The sequence below is a fragment of the Schistocerca gregaria genome, chromosome 11 (genome assembly GCF_023897955.1).
Source record: "Schistocerca gregaria isolate iqSchGreg1 chromosome 11, iqSchGreg1.2, whole genome shotgun sequence".
Lineage (NCBI taxonomy): Eukaryota > Metazoa > Arthropoda > Insecta > Orthoptera > Acrididae > Schistocerca > Schistocerca gregaria.
The window spans coordinates 65,804,905-65,824,078 of record NC_064930.1 but is presented as its reverse complement, the minus strand read 5'-3'; the positions used below and the strand labels follow the sequence as shown (position 1 = coordinate 65,824,078).

Sequence of the window (19,174 nt, the reverse complement as noted above, 5' to 3'; positions counted from 1 at the left end):
ACTACGGAGTTCTTTTTCAAACACACTGCATTATTGTCTCAGAAATCTTATGCCAGTTCTTATGCCATGCGTTTTCTGCTCGTTTCTGTCGGCATTGTTATTAAAATAGCACTTACCACTTTTGCCATTTTCTGTAATAACGCAATGCTGATGGTGGTGGTTAGTGTTTAACGTCCCGTCGACAACGAGGTCATTAGAGACAGAGCGCAAGCTCGGGTTAGGGAAGGATTGGGAAGGAAATCGGCCGTGCCCTTTCAAAGGAACCATCCCGGCATTTGCCTGAAACGATTTACGGAAGTCACGGAAAACCTAAATCAGGATGGCTGGAGACGGGATTGAACCGTCGTCCTCCCGAATTAACGCAATACTGAAAGCAATGCAAATTTTACAAACAAAAATTAGTCGTTCATTGCAAAAGGCATATTTAAAATCCAAAAATTGTAGCTCATCTGCAATGACTAGCTGATATTTCGGTCTTTTTACCTTGTTAGGGGCAAAAAATAAAAACTTGTTGTAGCTCAGAGCAGACAAGTACCAAAAAATCCCAGTTATTAGGAAGTAAAATACTGATATCAGTTTTAACTGGCCTGCTTTTCACACTCTTAGTACAGAAGCACACAAACAGTCGCGTTTCCCTCACTCCATTTGCGTGAGGAATATGAAAGAAATGCGTGGTAGTGGTACAAGTCAGCCTCTGCCATGCACCGCAACGTGGCTTGTGGAGTACGGCTGTAGATGCAGATGTAGAGTTGACCGGTATACACTTCATGTCTAAGTACACTAACGGCAATGGAAAAATGTCACAATGGCACCACACTGATACATTTGCACAGGGATGGCAACCACGTCACGGTACTTTTACATCTGTCTCAGACCTGTCCCAATATCTGTATTATGCTGTTAAGGGATTCACTCGGAAAGTAACTGGGATACAAACTTAATTAAACAAGTTATAATTATGTCATTACTCTGTGACTACAGGTCTATTATAGCTAAACACTCAAAAGACATCCCAGAACAACCTCCAGAATTTTGTCGGTGGCATTTAGGATCACCCTGTATTGTAAACAATACCAGCCCTAAAACAGTGCCTTGAGGTAATCCTGAAATTGCCTTAACATCAATCGAGTGCCTTCTATAGGAAATGAGATGCTTAGTTCTGTTTGCTAAGTTGTCCCGATTCTAGTGTAGTTTGATATAATTCTGCAGCAATCGGCAGGGGATCTCAAGTTGATTCCGTATTTCTAGATTTCCAGAAAGCTTCTGACACCGTTCCTCACAAGTGATGTCTAATCAAGCTGTGGGCCTATGGGGTATCGTCTCAGTTGTGCGACTGGATTCGTGACTTCCTGTCAGGAAGATCTCAGTGTGTAGTAATCGATGGCAAATCATCGAGTAAAATTGAAGTGATATCAGGTGTTCCCCAGGGAAGCGTCCTGGGACCTCTGCTGTTCCTGATCTATATAAATGACCTGGGTAACAATCTGAGCAGTTCTCTTAGGTTGTTCGCAGATGATGCTGTAATTAACCGTCTAGTAAGGTCACCCGAAGACCAGTATCAGTTGCAAAGTGATTTATAGAAGACTGCTGTATGGTGTGGCAGGTGGCGTCGACGCTAAATAACGAAAAGTGTGAGATGACGCAAATGAGTCCCTAAAGAAATACATTGGAATTCGATTACTCGATAAATAGTACAATTCTCAAGGCTGTTAATTCAACTAAGTACCTGGGTGTTAAAATAACAAATAACTTCAGTTGGAAAAATCACATAGATAATATTGTGGGGAAGGCGAGCCAAAGGTTGCGTTTCATTGGCAGGAGACTTAGAAGTTGTAACAAGTCCACTAGAGAGACAGCTTACACTAGACTCGTCCTCTGTTAGAATATTGCTGCGCGTTGTGGGATCCTTACCAGGTGGGATTCACGGAGGACATCGAAAGGGTGCAAAAAAGGCCAGCTCGTTTTCTATTATCACGTAATAGGGGAGAGAGTGTGGCAGATATGATACGCAAGTTGGGATGGAAGTCATTAAAGCAAAGATTTTTTTCGTTGCGGCGAGATCTATTTACGACATTTCAGTCACCAACTTTCTGTTCCGGATGCGAAAATATTTTGTTGAGCCCCATCTACATAGGTAGGAATGATCATCAAAATAAAATAAGAAAAATCAGAGCTCGAACAGAAAGATTTAGGTGTTTGCTTTTCCCACGTGCTCTTCGGGAGTGGAATGGCAGGGAGATAGTATGATTGTGGTTCGATGATCCCTCTGCCAAGCACTTAAATGTGAATTGCAGAGTAATAACGTAGATGTAGACGTAGAGGTAGATGTAGACATACACACTTGCACTTGTTGTAGTACACTAACCATAGGCCACGGAAAAACTGAATCAAATGTCAGCAACGAGATCTTCAAGAAAAGCACAAGCGCGAAATATGAAACGGTATGCAGTATTCTTGCGCTTATGACTTATTTATTGGCCCAACTGCCTCTAACAGTAGCCAGTTTTTCGCCATTTCTAAAAACAATTATGAATACCAACCTATGTCATTTAGAGGCAAGATAGGGTAGCGCGGAGAGACCTACCTTGATGTCGTCTATGGCCCCGGCAGTCTTGTACCTCCGGTTGTCGGTGCGGCCGGGTCTCTTGCCATTGCCGTTGCCGCCATCAGCGGCGCCAGTGGCACCGACATCGACGGGACCAGCGCCTGGAGATTGGAGTAGCTGTTGCGGCGGTCCTCTGCCATCTTCAGCAGGGTAATCTCCCGGTGACGGCTTCTCGTCACTTGGCGGTGAAACACCTTCAAAACATAAATTACTCAACACAAGCTCAACTGCTGCTGCTTACAATAGTTTCACTTCATAAACATCAACAAAAGCAAAACGAGGATAATGGAATGTAGTCGAATTAAGTCGGATGATGCTGAGGGAATTGTATTAGGAAATGGGACACTTGAAGTAGTAAACAAGTTTTGCTATTTGGGGAGCAAAATAACTGATGATGGTTGAAGTAGAGACGGTATAAAATGTAGATTGGCAATGGAAAGGAAAGCGTTTCTGAAGAAGAGAAATTTGTTCACATCGAGTACTGATTTAAGTGGCAGGAAGTCGTTTCTGAAAGTATTTGTATGGAGTGTAGCCATGTATGGAAGTGAAACATGGACGATAACTAGTCTGGACAAGAAGAGAATAGAAGCGTTCGAAATGTGCTGTTACAGAAGAATGCTGAAGATTAGATGGGTAGATCACATAACTAATGAGGAGGTATTGAATAGGATTGGGGAGAAGAGTAGTTTGTGGCACAACTTGACTTGAAGAGGGATCGGTTGGTATTACATATTCTGAGGCATCAAGGGATCACCAATTTAGTATTGTAGGGCAGCGTGGAGGGTAAAAATCGTAGAGGGAGACCAAGAGATGAATGTACTAAACAGATTCAGAAGGATGTAGGCTGCAGCAGGTACTGAGATATGATGAAGCTTGCACAGAATTGAGTAGCATGGAGAGCTGCATCAAACCAGTCTCAGCCCTGAAGACAACAACAACAACAACAACAAGATGGTTCAGTGGTCTTCGATCTCGCACCAGTCAGTGCATCTGGCAGTGAGCGCCTTGAAATTTTTTTTGTAATGGTGATGATCATGATCATGATCGTCACTGTAATTGTCATCATGATGATGATCACAATAATGATCATGAACATGGTCATGATAATAATCATAATCACACAAGGAAATTCACCATAATAATCATGAGCATGATCACAGTAATGACCAAGTCGAAATCACAACAATGATCACAATATGATAATGACAATGATCATGATCACTGTGATGAATGTGATCATAATCACAATAGTCATCAACAGCGTATTCATGATAACGATCACGACCACACTGAAGTCAATAGACACAGTACTGTAAAGATAACAATCACAGTCATAATCAAGATTATCAGCATGATCGCTAAAATGATCATGGTTGTGTAAATGGTCACAACAGTGACTCCAATCACAACAATGATCAAGATCACATATCACAATATAACAATAATGTACATGATCACCATCATGAGAGCATACTCTTTTGATGATAATGATTATGGTGATTACTACCACTACTATTATTGTTATCGTTATGATATTGCTTTCAGGACACTCTATGGCATGGTTGCTAACTGCCTTGTTGTTTATGGACGTATGTACATAGTGAACCAGTTTTGTGATGCCTTATCCCATGAACATGTATTATTATAGACTTCAAAGAGAGATTAACAAAGACAGCAAAGATAGCAGTTGCTCTCCAGTATATTCAAATGGACAATAATGTCCCATTTGGGCGTGTCCAAACCCACATGCACGTTCATGCTCTTTTCTCATGCTTTAATAAACCAAATTTACCAAAAAAAATTTAAAAATGCAACACCAAGAAAGTTAGTAGGCGTGTTTTCACATCTAAAAGACGCCACTACAAAAATCACGTTTGCTTTAAATACACGCCGAAACAATCATGAGCGTTATTGGACGTGGTAAGTTGATGTTAATCAAGAATGCCTTGATGATGAAAAGGATGCCATTGTCAATATCTCAGAAAGTTTTAATAAGGTCATGTAATAGGGCTATGAGGAGTTGGATGTTTTTTCCACTATATTGGAGAAAGATCTGGCAGGAATGTAGCCACTGTACATGACTGCTGGCACTGTTGGTCACGAGAATGTATGGTTGCTAGAAGAACGGGTTCTGGACAGCCATGTGGCACTACCGAGAATGAAGACCATCGTGTTTGGCGTAGGGCTCTGGTGCCTCTACTACACCTACAGTAGTAATGTAAGCAGGAGTTGGTGATACAACAAACTGTTGCAAATCGGTTACTTCAGGGACAGCTCCGAGCCACACACCTTGCGGTGTCTATTCCACTGACCACAAACCACATCTGTTTGTGATTTCAGTGGTGTCTGGTGAGGGATCACCGGAGGACAATGTAAGCTAGTTCTGCCTCAGTACCATTTATGGTGGTGTGTTGGTCAGAAGGACGCCAATTGATGGCCTGCAACCACCTGCGTGGGTGTTAGACACACTGGAGCTACACCTTGCGTTACGGTCAGAGGGGCAAAGCTGCCATTCAAGAATACATTCCTCAATGTGTTTTCCAACAAGATAACGCTCACCCTCATGCAGCTGTTGTAACATAACATGCTCTAAGGTATGTCAACAAGTGCCTTTCCCTGCTCGGCCACCAGTTCTGTCTCCAGTTTAGCACATATAGGACATCATCACTAGACAACAACTGTAGCATCATCCACAACCACCATCGACTGTCCCTGAACTGACTGATCAAGTGCAACAGGCATGGAACACTGACATCTGGCGTCTGTACAAAGCAATGTGTGCTTGTTTGCACGCTTGCATTCAACATTCTGGCGCTTAAACCCATTATCAATGCACCAGTATTTCACATTTGCAATGGATTATCTCGCATTTACACTAACCTGTGATCTTGCAGTTTTAATCATTTAAATACGTTGCCAGAGAAATGTATTCCCGAAACTGCATTACTCAACATGATTTTTTTTTTGGTATTGCGATTTTTTCCCCATCAGTGAACTATGTACTCATAACAAAGAACAGAATGGTTTCAGGGTGTCAGTAGTGATAGACAAAAGAACTAGAACTGACAGTAAGTGTGTCACATCAGATAAGAATTATATTTTCGGTTTGAATGAATGATTATGTAGGAGAGCATCTGTGTATGCTTTTGTTTTAGTTCCGAGGCTAAAGAATAAATAAATATTCTGTAACGTTTTTGTTTGTTATTCGAACTTCATTACCATTTCAGAAGGTAACACAGTCATGCACCTGTTACTATGGACGAAACGGAAGTAAATGAAGGTAAGCATACTGGACAAAAATTTAGCCCCCCCCCCCCCCCATCCCAGGGCACATGACACCAATACCGTGTAACAAGGCCTCAAGCCTCTAGTTTTTCTGAGATTGTCATCATTTATTTGTCTATACATGTACATAGCATCTAGCGATTTCTGTCCAATTCCGATAATTCCTTCATGTTGCTTTGACTTTTTGTCTTAAAGTGTACTGTTTTCAATGAGTTGACATTCATGGGGTTTTGGTTTTGGGTACATGCCAATGGAGGCTCGATTAAATGGCAGAAAATAAATGAGCACAGGCAGACCTGAAGGTGATGCACGGTCTCTGTCCTTACCTGCTATAAGTGGCACTTCGAGATCGGAGAATCGCTGTGGTGGTGGTGGCGTGTGCTGGAGCCCTATACTGCCCACGCTGGCCACATGACCAGTCTTCACCAGTGGAGGGTTCCGAGACTGTGGCACGGGCGTTGCGCGCTGCAGGGACCCCCGGCATGGACTGGGCGGTGGGTAAGACACACCTGTGGAAAACCACCCAAACACCCTTACCATGTTGTAATGAAACTAGAATTGGTGTTGGATTTATTCTGATGCAGCGAAGAGATTTTTAAAGATAACTTTCGGCGATCAACGGTAGCGGGTCATTTACACTATTGTTGTTGCTGTCATCTTCTTCCTGTACAAGGACTGAGGGAGTGATATTAATCCATTGCCCTTGCTGTCTTATGGACACAATATTTCTGCACACAACCAAATGAAGGCTTCCAATGAACAAGCTGCTGATTAGCGAATACAATTACATACCACCATCTCGACTCCAAGTTGTATCAAGTTTTCCCTCACAGCAAGTGGGAAATCTTGGTATGCAGATAAAAGCCTATTTGCATGCAATTGCACCAAGTGAGGTGGCGTTGTGGGTAGCACGCCAGTCTCGCATTTGGGAGGGTGATGGTCCAATCATGCTTCCGGCCATTCTGATTTATGTTTTCTGTGATTTCGCTAAGTCAATTTGGGCAAATGGTTTCTTTGAAAGCACATGGCCGACGTCCTTCCCTATCCTTCCCTAATCTGATGACTTTGCTGTTTGGCCCCACCGCCAAATCAACCAACCAACCATGCAATGGCAGTCGGTTCAAGACCAGATGATAGCAATATGGTTATTTGGTGAAGTCTTCTGCCCAATACAGACCTGAGAATTTTATAACTGTGCAGCCTTTCCCAATCTCAGTCAATTAATATAGATGTTTTTTTTTGGGGGGGGGGGGGCGGGGTTACACCTAGCATTTTAAAGTAAATGTCACTGAATAAAACCTACATTTCAGCCACATTTGCAGTGGCCTCTTTTGGGCCTAACAGTGTACTGTGTTGTAAAATTTGAAATTTTCCTGGCTAATCAACTGGTCAATAAGATTTCGGGTTTGCAGCCGGTTGTCGTAAAATTCATTTCACGATATTTCGGCTGGACAACTGCCAGCCATCTTCAGGTGAGCCGATCAAGGACTGAATCCTTTACGACGACCGGCTGCAAACCCGAAATCTTTTTGACCAGTGTACTGTTTCGTCCAGGGTCCATTTCTTTTCATTGTTATATACGGACATTATTGGTCTGTTGTAGTCAAATTCAGGTGGAGTCCTGAATAGAATGAAACCGTGAAATAATACCAGGAAATGGCAACCTTGGACAAAAAGAATGTCCAATCATTGCTAAAATGGCTGAATCCTTCCTTCATCTTTGCAGTATGTCAGAACCTCTATTATTCCTGGGAATGTAACTAATGTAATGGAATTGGTCATGCTGCGCTGCTTTTTTACTCAGCATGAAGCGTTTTAGCTGTGGATTTCGGATGGATAAACTTTTATGTTACTGTAGTTTGTTGCCTATGGTGGAGAGAGTGGGTCTCTGCTGTTGCCTACTACAATATGTGTCAAGATTAGCAGTCGTCAGTCAGTGGCATGTGGATTCCTGTCTTCGTCATAATTGGCATGGGGTGCGCAGTGGCGTTTGTTCATGTCACACTCACAGTTCCAGTTGTTTGTAAGGGCTGTTGGGCACTGATGGCAGTCGAGATGCAACAAGTGTTTATGTTATTAGCGTGCTTTAATATTTCTATGGCCTCCCTGCTCTTGTGCTTCACAATTCTACACTGCTAGGAAAGTTACCAAGCTGTATTGGATTTTATTTTGCTATGCAATCTTTCCGGCGTTCAGCTGCTGTCGATCTGTCACGCCACCCAACTGGTATGTTGCATTCCCACTACCAGATGCGCACTGCTCCTGACCTTCCTGTTGTGTCAATGTACAGTTCTCCATATTCGCAACCCATCTTTTGTGAGTATATGCCCACAGTCTGCAATGCATCTGTGTCATCCTTTATGGAGCTGCACATGTCGTAGGTCTTACAGATGCCGTAAAGGAGTAGCTCCCACTGAGCAGCAGATGCCCCGTAAGGGGAAAACAGGAATCTAGACCGCATTCGCTGATGACTGCAGGTAACAGTTGTTATTGTATAGGACAATAGACAATATAATACACCAATCTACACTCCTGGAAATGGAAAAAAGAACACATTGACACCGGTGTGTCAGACCCACCATACTTGCTCCGGACACTGCGAGAGGGCTGTACAAGCAATGATCACACGCACGGCACAGCGGACACACCAGGAACCGCGGTGTTGGCCGTCGAATGGCGCTAGCTGCGCAGCATTTGTGCACCGCCGCCGTCAGTGTCAGCCAGTTTGCCGTGGCATACGGAGCTCCGTCGCAGTCTTTAACACTGGTAGCATGCCGCGACAGCGTGGACGTGAACCGTATGTGCAGTTGACGGACTTTGAGCGAGGGCGTATAGTGGGCATGCGGGAGGCCGGGTGGACGTACCGCCGAATTGCTCAACACGTGGGGCGTGAGGTCTCCACAGTACATCGATGTTGTCGCCAGTGGTCGGCGGAAGGTGCACGTGCCCGTCGACCTGGGACCGGACCGCAGCGACGCACGGATGCACGCCAAGACTGTAGGATCCTACGCAGTGCCGTAGGGGACCGAACCGCCACTTCCCAGCAAATTAGGGACACTGTTGCTCCTGGGGTATCGGCGAGGACCATTCGCAACCGTCTCCATGAAGCTGGGCTACGGTCCCGCACACCGTTAGGCCGTCTTCCGCTCACGCCCCAACATCGTGCAGCCCGCCTCCAGTGGTGTCGCGACAGGCGTGAATGGAGGGACGAATGGAGACGTGACGTCTTTAGCGATGAGAGTCGCTTCTGCCTTGGTGCCAATGATGGTCGTATGCGTGTTTGGCGCCGTGCAGGTGAGCGCCACAATCAGGACTGCATACGACCGAGGCACACAGGGCCAACACCCGGCATCATGGTGTGGGGAGCGATCACCTACACTGGCCGTACACCTCTGGTGATCGTTGAGGGGACACTGAATATTACACGGTACATCCAAACCGTCATCGAACCCATCGTTCTACCATTCCTAGACCGGCAAGGGAACTTGCTGTTCCAACAGGACAATGCACGTCCGCATGTATCCCGTGCCACCCGACGTGCTCTAGAAGGTGTAAGTCAACTACCCTGGCCAGCAAGACCTCTGGATCTGTCCCCCATTGTGCATGTTTGGGACTGGATGAAGCGTCGTCTCACGCGGTCTGCACGTCCAGCACGAACGCTGGTCCAACTGAGGCGGCAGGTGGAAATGGCATGGCAAGCGTTTCCACAGGACTACATCCAGCATCTCTACGATCGTTTCCACGGGACAATAGCAGCCTGCATTGCTGCAAAAGGTGGATATACACTGTACTAGTGCCGACATTGTGCATGCTCTGTTGCCTGTGTCTATGGTTCTGTCAGTGTGATCATGTGATGTATCTGACCCCAGGAATGTGTCAATAAAGTTTCCCCTTCCTGGGACAATGAATTCACGGTGTTCTTATTTCAATTTCCAGGAGTGTAATAAAGTTTCGCACCTGCTCCATTAGAACAGACCAATTATATCACTGGTATTAGGTTTGTGATGTAATGTCATTCTCTTAGAGGTTTGATGGCGAAATTAAATGTACACTGGACCAAAAGGTATGGCATTAAACCTAGGAGATGACCACTGCAGCCATGGCTGACATATTTTACACTCTAGCCCGAAAACTTTTATGTTACCAGAGAACTAATTTCTGAAGTTTATCATTACGCTTTGAATGCCTCGATGTGCCTCACCTCTGTGTCCGGGGCTGAGAAGGTGTTGCGGCTGGGCGTGCCGCTGCTTCCGGATGGCCCCGTGGCCCTGTCCGGGAACCAGGAGCAGCGAGGCCGGCGGGCTCTGGCCCAGAACCGGGGAGCCGCCGGCGGTGGCAGGTCCGGCTGCGGCCGGCGACGACCTGGGCGTGGGCGTGACGCTGCGCGAGGCCAGCACCGTGTCCGTGCCCCGGCTGGAGCTCAGCGTGAGGTTGGGCAGCGACTGGCCCAGCCCCGACTGGAAGCTGGGCGGCTGCAGCAGGCACAGCGAGCTGGGGGTCGGCGACAGCAGGCGGGACCTCCTGCGGTGCAGAGGGAAACGTATCAGCCTGCCGGCCAAATATGTGTGGACCATGTTATCTGGTGGAAAGTAGAGTGTCTAGGTTGGCATGATAGTTTAAGTAGTAAAAAGGGTACACGGGATGTCCTAAAACAAGGATGTTCAAATTACAGATGGGGGATCCGCTCCTGAACTGATTCATAGAGTTGAATCTTTCAAGGGAGTCAACAATCAGTGATCCGGAAAAAAAGAGCGGTAGCTCCGAACGTTTCCCACAGCAGAGAGAGAGAGAGAGAGAGAGTCGGAGCAGATCAGCGGGGCCTCAGCTGGTCAGAGCACACTCCACGCCACACAACACAGCCAGCGCCAGCCTCTGCCGTGCTTCTGCCTTGGCTGCCTGCATTGCGCACTGCCCGGTTGGATTTTGTGTTTCACGCATGCCGTGCCGCCTCTGTGCTTCCTCTGCCGCGTGCAGTGTCTGCTGCACCTTGACTTAGCATCGCACTCCGTCGGCGATCGTTTCAGTCGCAAGTCCTGCCCTCTGGGCTGTTGACGCAAGCAACAGGGCAGAGAGCCTCCTAGCGGAGAACGTAGCAACTACTTGCAACAACCTGTTCGCAAGAGAACGGGTGACTGGTGGCCGTTCACCGCTCCCCCCACCCTCGGAACTCGTCCGCTCATCGCTCACCCCACCGTTCTCCACTCTAGCCAGAGCGTCGAGCAAAGCAACTCGGGTGTCACTCTGGTCTCTGCGGTCTTAGCTCACACAGTAAAACAGCTCGCAGCTCCACGTGCTTGACTCAGCGCCCCTGCATCGGAGTTCGTCTCTACTGAATACTGTTCTTCGTAGTAATACCGCTATGTATATTACATAATTCTGTTATGTATACATCATTTGTTTTTATTTTATTTTTATTTGTTTAAACTGATCACATTAGGTTCCTGACGACTCCTCTTACTATAGGATTTTATATTATGGACTCTCGAATTTACGCTTTAATTACGAGCGGACCGAGAAATGTATCGCAAAATGTGACACACCAATATTTTCCTTGCTTTGCGGGGCACTCAAAAGTGTCATTATCAGCACGTTATTTTAGCTTTGTAGCCATTATCACGTGCAAAGGTGAAATATTTATTACATATCTGACATGTGTGAATGATTGTTGTCACAATATTACAATCATTCAGACATGTCAGATATTTTATGACTATTTCACCTTTGACCATAATATTGGCTACAAAGCCAAAACCACAATAGTGCAAAATAAATCAATAATCAAAAACTTTGTCATATCGTGGAAATTTCAACAAACAATACAAAATTCTTACTCATTATCTGTGTTACTTCAAAATAGGATCAAATAAGATCAAAACACGGGTATAGTACTGGAATAAACCAAGTTTAAAGGGCAATGTGTCTTCCATTTATTTTCTATTGTGAATGAGTGGTGAGTCATGGAAAAGAGCTAGTTCATTTCAGGGACTGAAGAGTTCTGATCCGATCTCTGAAAAGAACAGTTTTGCCCATCTCTAGTTCAAATGGCTGCCAAGTGGTGTGATGGGCAATAGGTGTTTCAGACTAAACAAGGCTACAAGGCCGAATGGACCTACCCATACTGGAAGATGGGAGGATGAGGTTGTTACTACTATTTTGGCACCAAAAGTGCAAGGCAAACATCCTGGATGAAGGAAGGGTAAGTTCCAACTGGGTGTTCAGTGTTAGGTTGAGCAGAATGTGGTCCTTCCCATTTGGAAGGTAGAGGAGTTTTGTAGATGCAGTTGTTTGGACAACAGAGATGACACAATTAGTCTACTGGCGATAGAAATATTGATATTCAAATGCTGTCTATTGTTAGGTTCACAAGCAAGTGGTCCTACTCAAATTGGTAGATTGGGCGCTCAGGTGTGTAGACTGGTTTGCATGGCAATGAGGGCAGTTGGAAACTCCAGATTCAAGTACAAAAGAGGTACAGCTGATTACTGAGAACATACATAAAAACACAGCTGAAAGGCAGTGTGTGTGTGTGGGGGGGGGGGGGGGGGGGGGGGCGCGCGCGCGGGCACTCAAAACTTCTCATTATGAGTAAGGAACATATTTGCTTCCCTGTTTACTAGTTGATGACCATGGTTTGAGAGTAAATCGGAGAAAGACGAAAGTAATGAGAAGTAGTAGAAATGAGAACAGGGACAAACTTAACATCAGGATTGATAGTCACGAAGTCAATGAAGTTAAGGAATTCTGCTACCTAGGCAGTAAAATAACCAATGACGGACCGAGCAAGGAAGACATCAAAAACAGACTCGCTATGGCAAAAAAGGCATTTCTGGCCAAGAGAAGTCTACTAATATCAAATACCGGCCTTAATTTGAGGAAGAAATTTCTGAGGATGTACGTCTGGAGTACAGCATTGTATGGTAGTGAAACATGGACTGTGGGAAAACCGGAACAGAAGAGAATCGAAGCATTTGAGATGTGGTGCTATAGACGTATGTTGAAAATTAGGTGGACTGATAAGATAAGGAATGAGGAGGTTCTACGCAGAATCGGAGAGGAAAGGAATATGTGGAAAACACTGATAAGGAGAAGGGACAGGATGATAGGACATCTGCTAAGACATGCGGGAATGATTTCCATGGTACTAGAGGGAGCTGTAGAGGGCAAAAACTGTAGAGGAAGACAGAGATTGGAATACGTCAAGCAAATAATTGAGGACGTAGGTTGCAAGTGCTACTCTGAGATGAAGAGGTTAGCACAGGAAAGGAATTCGTGGCGGCCTGCATCAAACCAGTCAGACCCAAAAAACAAAAATAATTTCATATTGGGTGCAGCTGGTCCTACACAATATGCAAGGCAGGGTTGATACAGTGGTTTAGGTAGCAAGAAGTACAGAAAAATTGCTCTGGACAAAGGTGAGATGAGTTTTAAGTGCTTGCCGAGTGCTGTTTCGGGCAGCAGGGACAATGAGGTAACAAAAAGCAGAGCTGAATGTAAAAGGGTCTCCCAAGCTTCTAGTAACAACTAATGACTAGTTTTATCTTCCTGGTGAACTGCTGAAAATTATATTGAGCGCAAGTAGATCCCACATAAGGGGGAAAGTAGAGTGTCAAGGTTGGTATGCTAGTTTAAGTAGTAAAAAGGGTAGAAGGGATGTCCTACAACAAGGATGTTCAAATGAGTGCCAAGTGGTGTGATGGGGAACAAGTGTTTCAGACTAAACAAGGCTACAATGCTGAATGGAACTACCCATACTGGACGATGGGAGGATGAGTTTGTTACGTCTATTGTGGCACCAAAAGTGCAAGGCAAACATCCTGCATGAAGGAAGGGTAAGTTCCAACTGGGTGTTAAGTGTTAGGTTGAGCAGAATGTGGTCCCACCCATTTGGAAGGTAGAGGGGTCTTATAGGTGGCGTTGTTTGGACAACACAGATGGCACAATTAGTCTACTGGCAAAAGAAACATTAGTGATTCAAATGGCTCTAAGCACTATGGGACAACATCTATGGTCATCAGTCCCCTAGATCTTAGAACTACTTAAACCTAACTAACCTAAGGACATCACACACATCCATGCCCGAGGCAGGATTCGAACCTGCGACCATAGCCGTTACACGGTTCCAGACTAAAGTGCCTAGAACCGCACAGGCACACCGGGCGGCTGGAAATATTGATATTCAAGTGCTGTTTATTGTTAGGCTCACAAGCAAGTGGTCCTACTAAAATTGGTAGATTGGGTGCTGAGGTATGCAGAATGGTTTTCATGGCAATGAGGGCAGATGGAAACTCTGGACCAAATACGAATGAGATTCAGCTGATTACCAAGTGTTTGGTTCCATAGAACACACACAAAGACGAAGCTGAAAGGCTGTGTGTGTGTGTGTGTGTGTGTGTGTGTGTGTGTGTGTGTGTGTGTGTGTGTGTGTTTGTTTGTGTGTGGGCGCACATGGGCACAAAACTTCTCATTATGAGTAGGGAATGTATTTGGTTCCTTTTTCACTTGCTGAGAATGATTTTGTATTGCGTGCAGCTGGTCCTACACAAGCTGCAAGGCTGGGTTGATACAGTGATTTAGGGAGCAAGAAGTACAGAAAAACGCCCTAGACAACGGTGAGATGAGTTTTAACTGCTTGCTGAGTGCTGTTTTGGGCAGCAGGGACAATGAGGTAACAAAAAGCAGAGCTGAATGTAAGAGTGTCTCCCAAGCTTTTAGTAACAAGTAAGGAATAGATTTATCTTTCTGGTGAACGGCTGAAAATTATATTGAGCGCAAGTAGATCTCACATAAGGTGGAAAGTAGAGTGTCAAGGTTGGAATGCTAGTTTCAGTAGTAAAAAGAGTAGATGGGATGTCCAACAACAAGGATGTTCAAATGGCTGTCAAATGGTATGAAGGGCAACAGGTGTTTTAGCCTAAACAAGGGTATAGAGCTGAATGGCAGGGACTGAGTGCTAAACTCCTCTAATAATTTGGGGATCGAGGTTTAGAATTTGCTGTGTTTAATATTGGCCAAGCTGGTTCAAAATGGTTCAAATGGCTCTGAGCACTATGGGACTTAACTTCTGAGGTCATCAGTCCCCTAGAACTTAGAACTACTTAAACCTAACTAACCTAAGGACATCACACACATCGATGCCTGATCCAGGATTCGAACCTGCGACCGTGGCGGTCGCGCGGTTGCAGACTGTAGTGCCTAGAACCGCTCGGCCACAGCGGCCGCCCAAGCTGGTCCTGCTCAAACTTGAAGGATGGGGTCTGAGAGAGCTATAGTTGTTTGGGTTCCAGGGACAAATGGAGGAAACTGCTCAGTGAAGCATGGTAGGTAGGTATGTCAGTTTATGTGTATACTCGAGACAGTAATGTCTGCAGTCTGCAACCTTCTTCAATGATACATGCAGTTTCTAAGGAGGCACGATTGTGGCTGGCCAATCAGGGTTGGTGTGGTAGACGAGTACTTGAAATTTGGTCGATCCATGCATCTAGTGTGTCCAGCTCAGTAACCAGCTAAGTTTGACTGAACATTTGTGGAACGATTAAGGCTGAAGGTGTCAGTGCTAAATCGACAGTCCACCGCTGACCTTCAAAGGAATTTGCCCATCAATGCCAGGTATTACCATAAGCTGCCGATGAGCCGTTTTACACCTCATACTTCCACATGAGGCTGTCACACCACAAAATGGCATTGTTTATGGCAGGTTGTTCTGGTTCCACTACGTGTCAGTGGGCAGCCTGGAGCCCACAGGCACAGCTACGTACGGGTGGGCAAACAGCTGATGTGAGGGCAGTCTTGCAACCAGACCATACTCTACGTGACTCTTCTGAGGCATTCGATTGCATGTGGTTCAAATGGCTCTGTGCACTATGGGACTTAACTTCTGAGGTCATCAGTCCCCTAGAACTTAGAACTACTTAAACCTAACTAACCTGAGGAGATCACACACAGCCATGCCCGAGGCAGGATTCGAACCTGCGACCGTAGCAGTCGCGCGGTTCCAGACTGTAGCGCCTAGAACCTCTCGGCCACACCGGCCAGCGATTGAATTTGGGTGCTGTTGGACAAGTGGTTCATGTATGTGCAGAATGTGTATAATAGAGCTGTCTATACAATGTAGTTGTAACTGTCCCTTAGCGACTCCCAGGCATGTCTGCATCCTATGGGGCAACGCTGGAACAGCCTGCTCTATCAGATGTCATGTGGGGTAGGGCTGCCTGCTCCCAAATGACCCTCAGTTCCACAGTCAGTTTTCCAGTATACCTTGTAACTTTACCACTGTGCCCCATTGTTCCCACAGCACCTTTTAGTGTAGACAAGCCTTATGTTTTCTCTACCTCAAATATCCCTTAACATTCGGACACAAGAGTATGCCAAACAGTGGAGTGGGACAGATTCAGCATTAACGTGATGGTGTTGGTTGAACCATGACTGACCTGTCAGTCCTGGGCGAGGTGGCCTGCCTGGAGTCTCCAGTGGCTGTCGTGGAATGGGGCATCAGCAGGCCCTCGTCAGAGCTGACGCTGGAGCCGCGGTTGATGTCCACGCTGGCCTCACGAGACTGCGACTGCGATGCGCTGCTCAGCGAAGACGCCTCGTTCATCTCCAGTGAGCTGCTGCAATATGCAATGCATGATGTCAGCAAAAAATCCTTAGTCAACATTTCTACGAACCAGCTAACATTACAACTCTACTGAGTCCTAAAGAGAACGGTGAAGGGGTGGATCAAAAAGTGAAATAGGTCATTGGTATTGAACTTCACACAAATTTATTTCTGTTGATTTGCATTTACATGGTGTAAACAAATCACACCATTCTGACTTCCCATTACACTTCACAGTGCAATCCCTCTGGCCACTTACTTCAGACTCATTAGAAAGGCTCTCCCATCGCATGTATGGACACTGATATGTGACATATACATTGCAAGGAGACTCATAAGGATATCTAGAAGTAAGTTCAGGCATACCACAGGGAAGTGTGTTGAGACCCTTACTGTGTTCCTTTTGAATATTAACAACCTTGCAGACTATACTGTCAGTAACCTCAGACTTTTTGCAGATGATGGAGTTATGCATAATGAAGTACTTTCTGAAAAAGTCTGTAGAAACATTCAGTCAGATCTTGATCAGATTTCATAGTGGTGTAAAGTTGGTAACTTTCATTAAATGTTGAAAAATGTAAAATCGCGCACTTCACACAGTGGCTTATGTACTCTGTGACTGCAATACCAACAAGTCTCAGTTGGATTCAATCAACTAAAATGGTTCAAATGGCTCTGAGCACTATGGGACTTAACATCTGTGGTCATCAGTCCCCTAGAACTTAGAACTACTTAAACCTAACTAACCTAAGGACATCACACACATCCATGCCCGAGGCAGGATTCGAACCTGCGACCGTAGCATTTCAATCAACTCACACAAAAACTTGAGTCTAGAAATTTGTAGGGATATGAAATGGAATGGTCATATAATGAAATAGGTGACATAATTGGTAGAGCACTAGAGAAATGCAATCAGTTTACGAAGGAGATTGCTGACAAAACTGTGGTCCACCTTAGAATATTGGTCATGTGTGTGATATCCATAGCTAATAGGACTAACAAGGACTATTGAATGTCCACAGAAAAGGGCACCAAGAATGGTCGCTGGTTAGTTGACCTTTGGGAGGGTGTCTCAGAGGTATTGGAGAAACTGACCTGGTAGACTCTTCAGGATAGACACAAACTATAAAGTGAAAGCTTACTTACAAAGTTCCAGGAACTGGCTTTAAATGGTTACTCTAGGAATAGACTACAGTCCCATACACATTGCTCCCGTAGGTACCATCGGGGCTAGACATACTAATTACAGAAGTTCATAATTTAAGCAGTCATTCTATCCGTGCTCCCTACGTGAATCAAATGGGGAGAAGCTCTAATCACTTCTCTGTGGCGTCCAGAGAATGGATGTAGATGTACACTACTGGCCATTAAAATTGCTGCACCAAGAACAAATGCAGATGATAAACGGGTATTCACTGGACAAATATATTATACTAGGACTGACATGTGATTACCTCTTCACGCAATTTGGGTGCACAGATCCTGAGAAATCAGTACCCAGAACAGCCACCTCTGGCCGTAATAACGGCCTTGATACGCCTGGGCATTGAGTCAAACAGAGCTCGGATGGCGTGTACAGGTACAGCTGCCCGTGCAGCTTCAACACGATACCACAGTTCATAAAGAGTAGTGACTGGCGTATTGTGATGAGCCAGTTGCTCGGCCACCATTGACCAGACGTTTTCAGTTGATGAGAGATCTGCAGAATGTGCTGGTCAGGGCAGCAGTCGAACATTTTCTGTATCGTGCATTATCGTGCAGAAATGTAGGATGTAGCAGGGATCGAATGAAGGGTAGAGCCACAGGTCTTAACACATCTGAAATGTAACGCCCACTGTTCAAAGTGCCGTCAATGCGAACAAGAGGTGACCGAGACGTGTTAAAGAATGGCACCCCATACCATCACGCCGGGTGATACGCGAGTATGGCGATGACGAATACACGCTTGCAATGTGCGTTCACCGCGATGTCGCCAAACATGGATGCGACCACCTGTAAACAGAACCTGGATTCATCCGAAAAAATGACGTTCTGCCATTCGTGCACCCAGGTTCGTCGTCAAGTACACCATCGCAGGCGCTGCTGTCTGTGATGCTGCGTCAAGGGTAACCGCAGCCACAGTCTCCGAGCTGATAGTCCGTGCTGCTGCGAACGTCGTCGAACTGTTCGTGCAGATGGTTGTTGTCTTGCAAACGTCCCCATCTGTTGACTCAGGGATCGAGACGTGGCTGCACGATCCGTTACAGCCATGCTGATAAGATGCCTGTCATCTCGACTGCTAGTGATACAAGGCTGTTGCGATACAGCACGGCGTTCCGTATTACCCTCCTGAACCCACCGATCTCGTATTCTGCTAACAGTCATTGGATCTCAACCAACGCGAGCAGCAATGTCGCGATACGATAAACCGCAATCGCGATAGGCTACAATCCGACCTTTATCAAATTCGAAAACGTGATGGTTTGCATTTCTCCTCCTTACACGAGGCATTACGACGTTTCACCAGGCCACGCCGGTCAACTGCTGTTTGTGTATGAGAAATCGGTTGGAAACTTTCCTCTTGTCAGCACGTTGTAGGTGTCGCCACCGGCGCCAACCTTGTGTGAATGCTCTGAAAAGCTAATCATTTGCATATCACAGCATCTTCTTCCTGTCTGTTAAATTTCGCGTCTATAGCGTGTCATCTT

At 45.6% G+C, this 19,174-nt stretch overlaps 1 protein-coding gene across 1 annotated transcript in view; it reads right to left on the bottom strand.

The window, feature by feature from the left end:
* LOC126295469 (pleckstrin homology domain-containing family G member 5) overlaps nucleotides 1-19,174 on the bottom strand; it is a 1,663,439-nt gene that overhangs the window by 22,780 nt on the left and 1,621,485 nt on the right. Inside the window, exons 21-24 of the mRNA XM_049988005.1 lie at nucleotides 16,318-16,497; nucleotides 10,092-10,411; nucleotides 6,217-6,399; nucleotides 2,585-2,799 (exon numbers count right to left, since the gene is read on the bottom strand). Coding sequence (XP_049843962.1) covers nucleotides 2,585-2,799; nucleotides 6,217-6,399; nucleotides 10,092-10,411; nucleotides 16,318-16,497 — 898 coding nt within the window. The remainder of the gene's footprint in view (nucleotides 1-2,584; nucleotides 2,800-6,216; nucleotides 6,400-10,091; nucleotides 10,412-16,317; nucleotides 16,498-19,174) is intronic.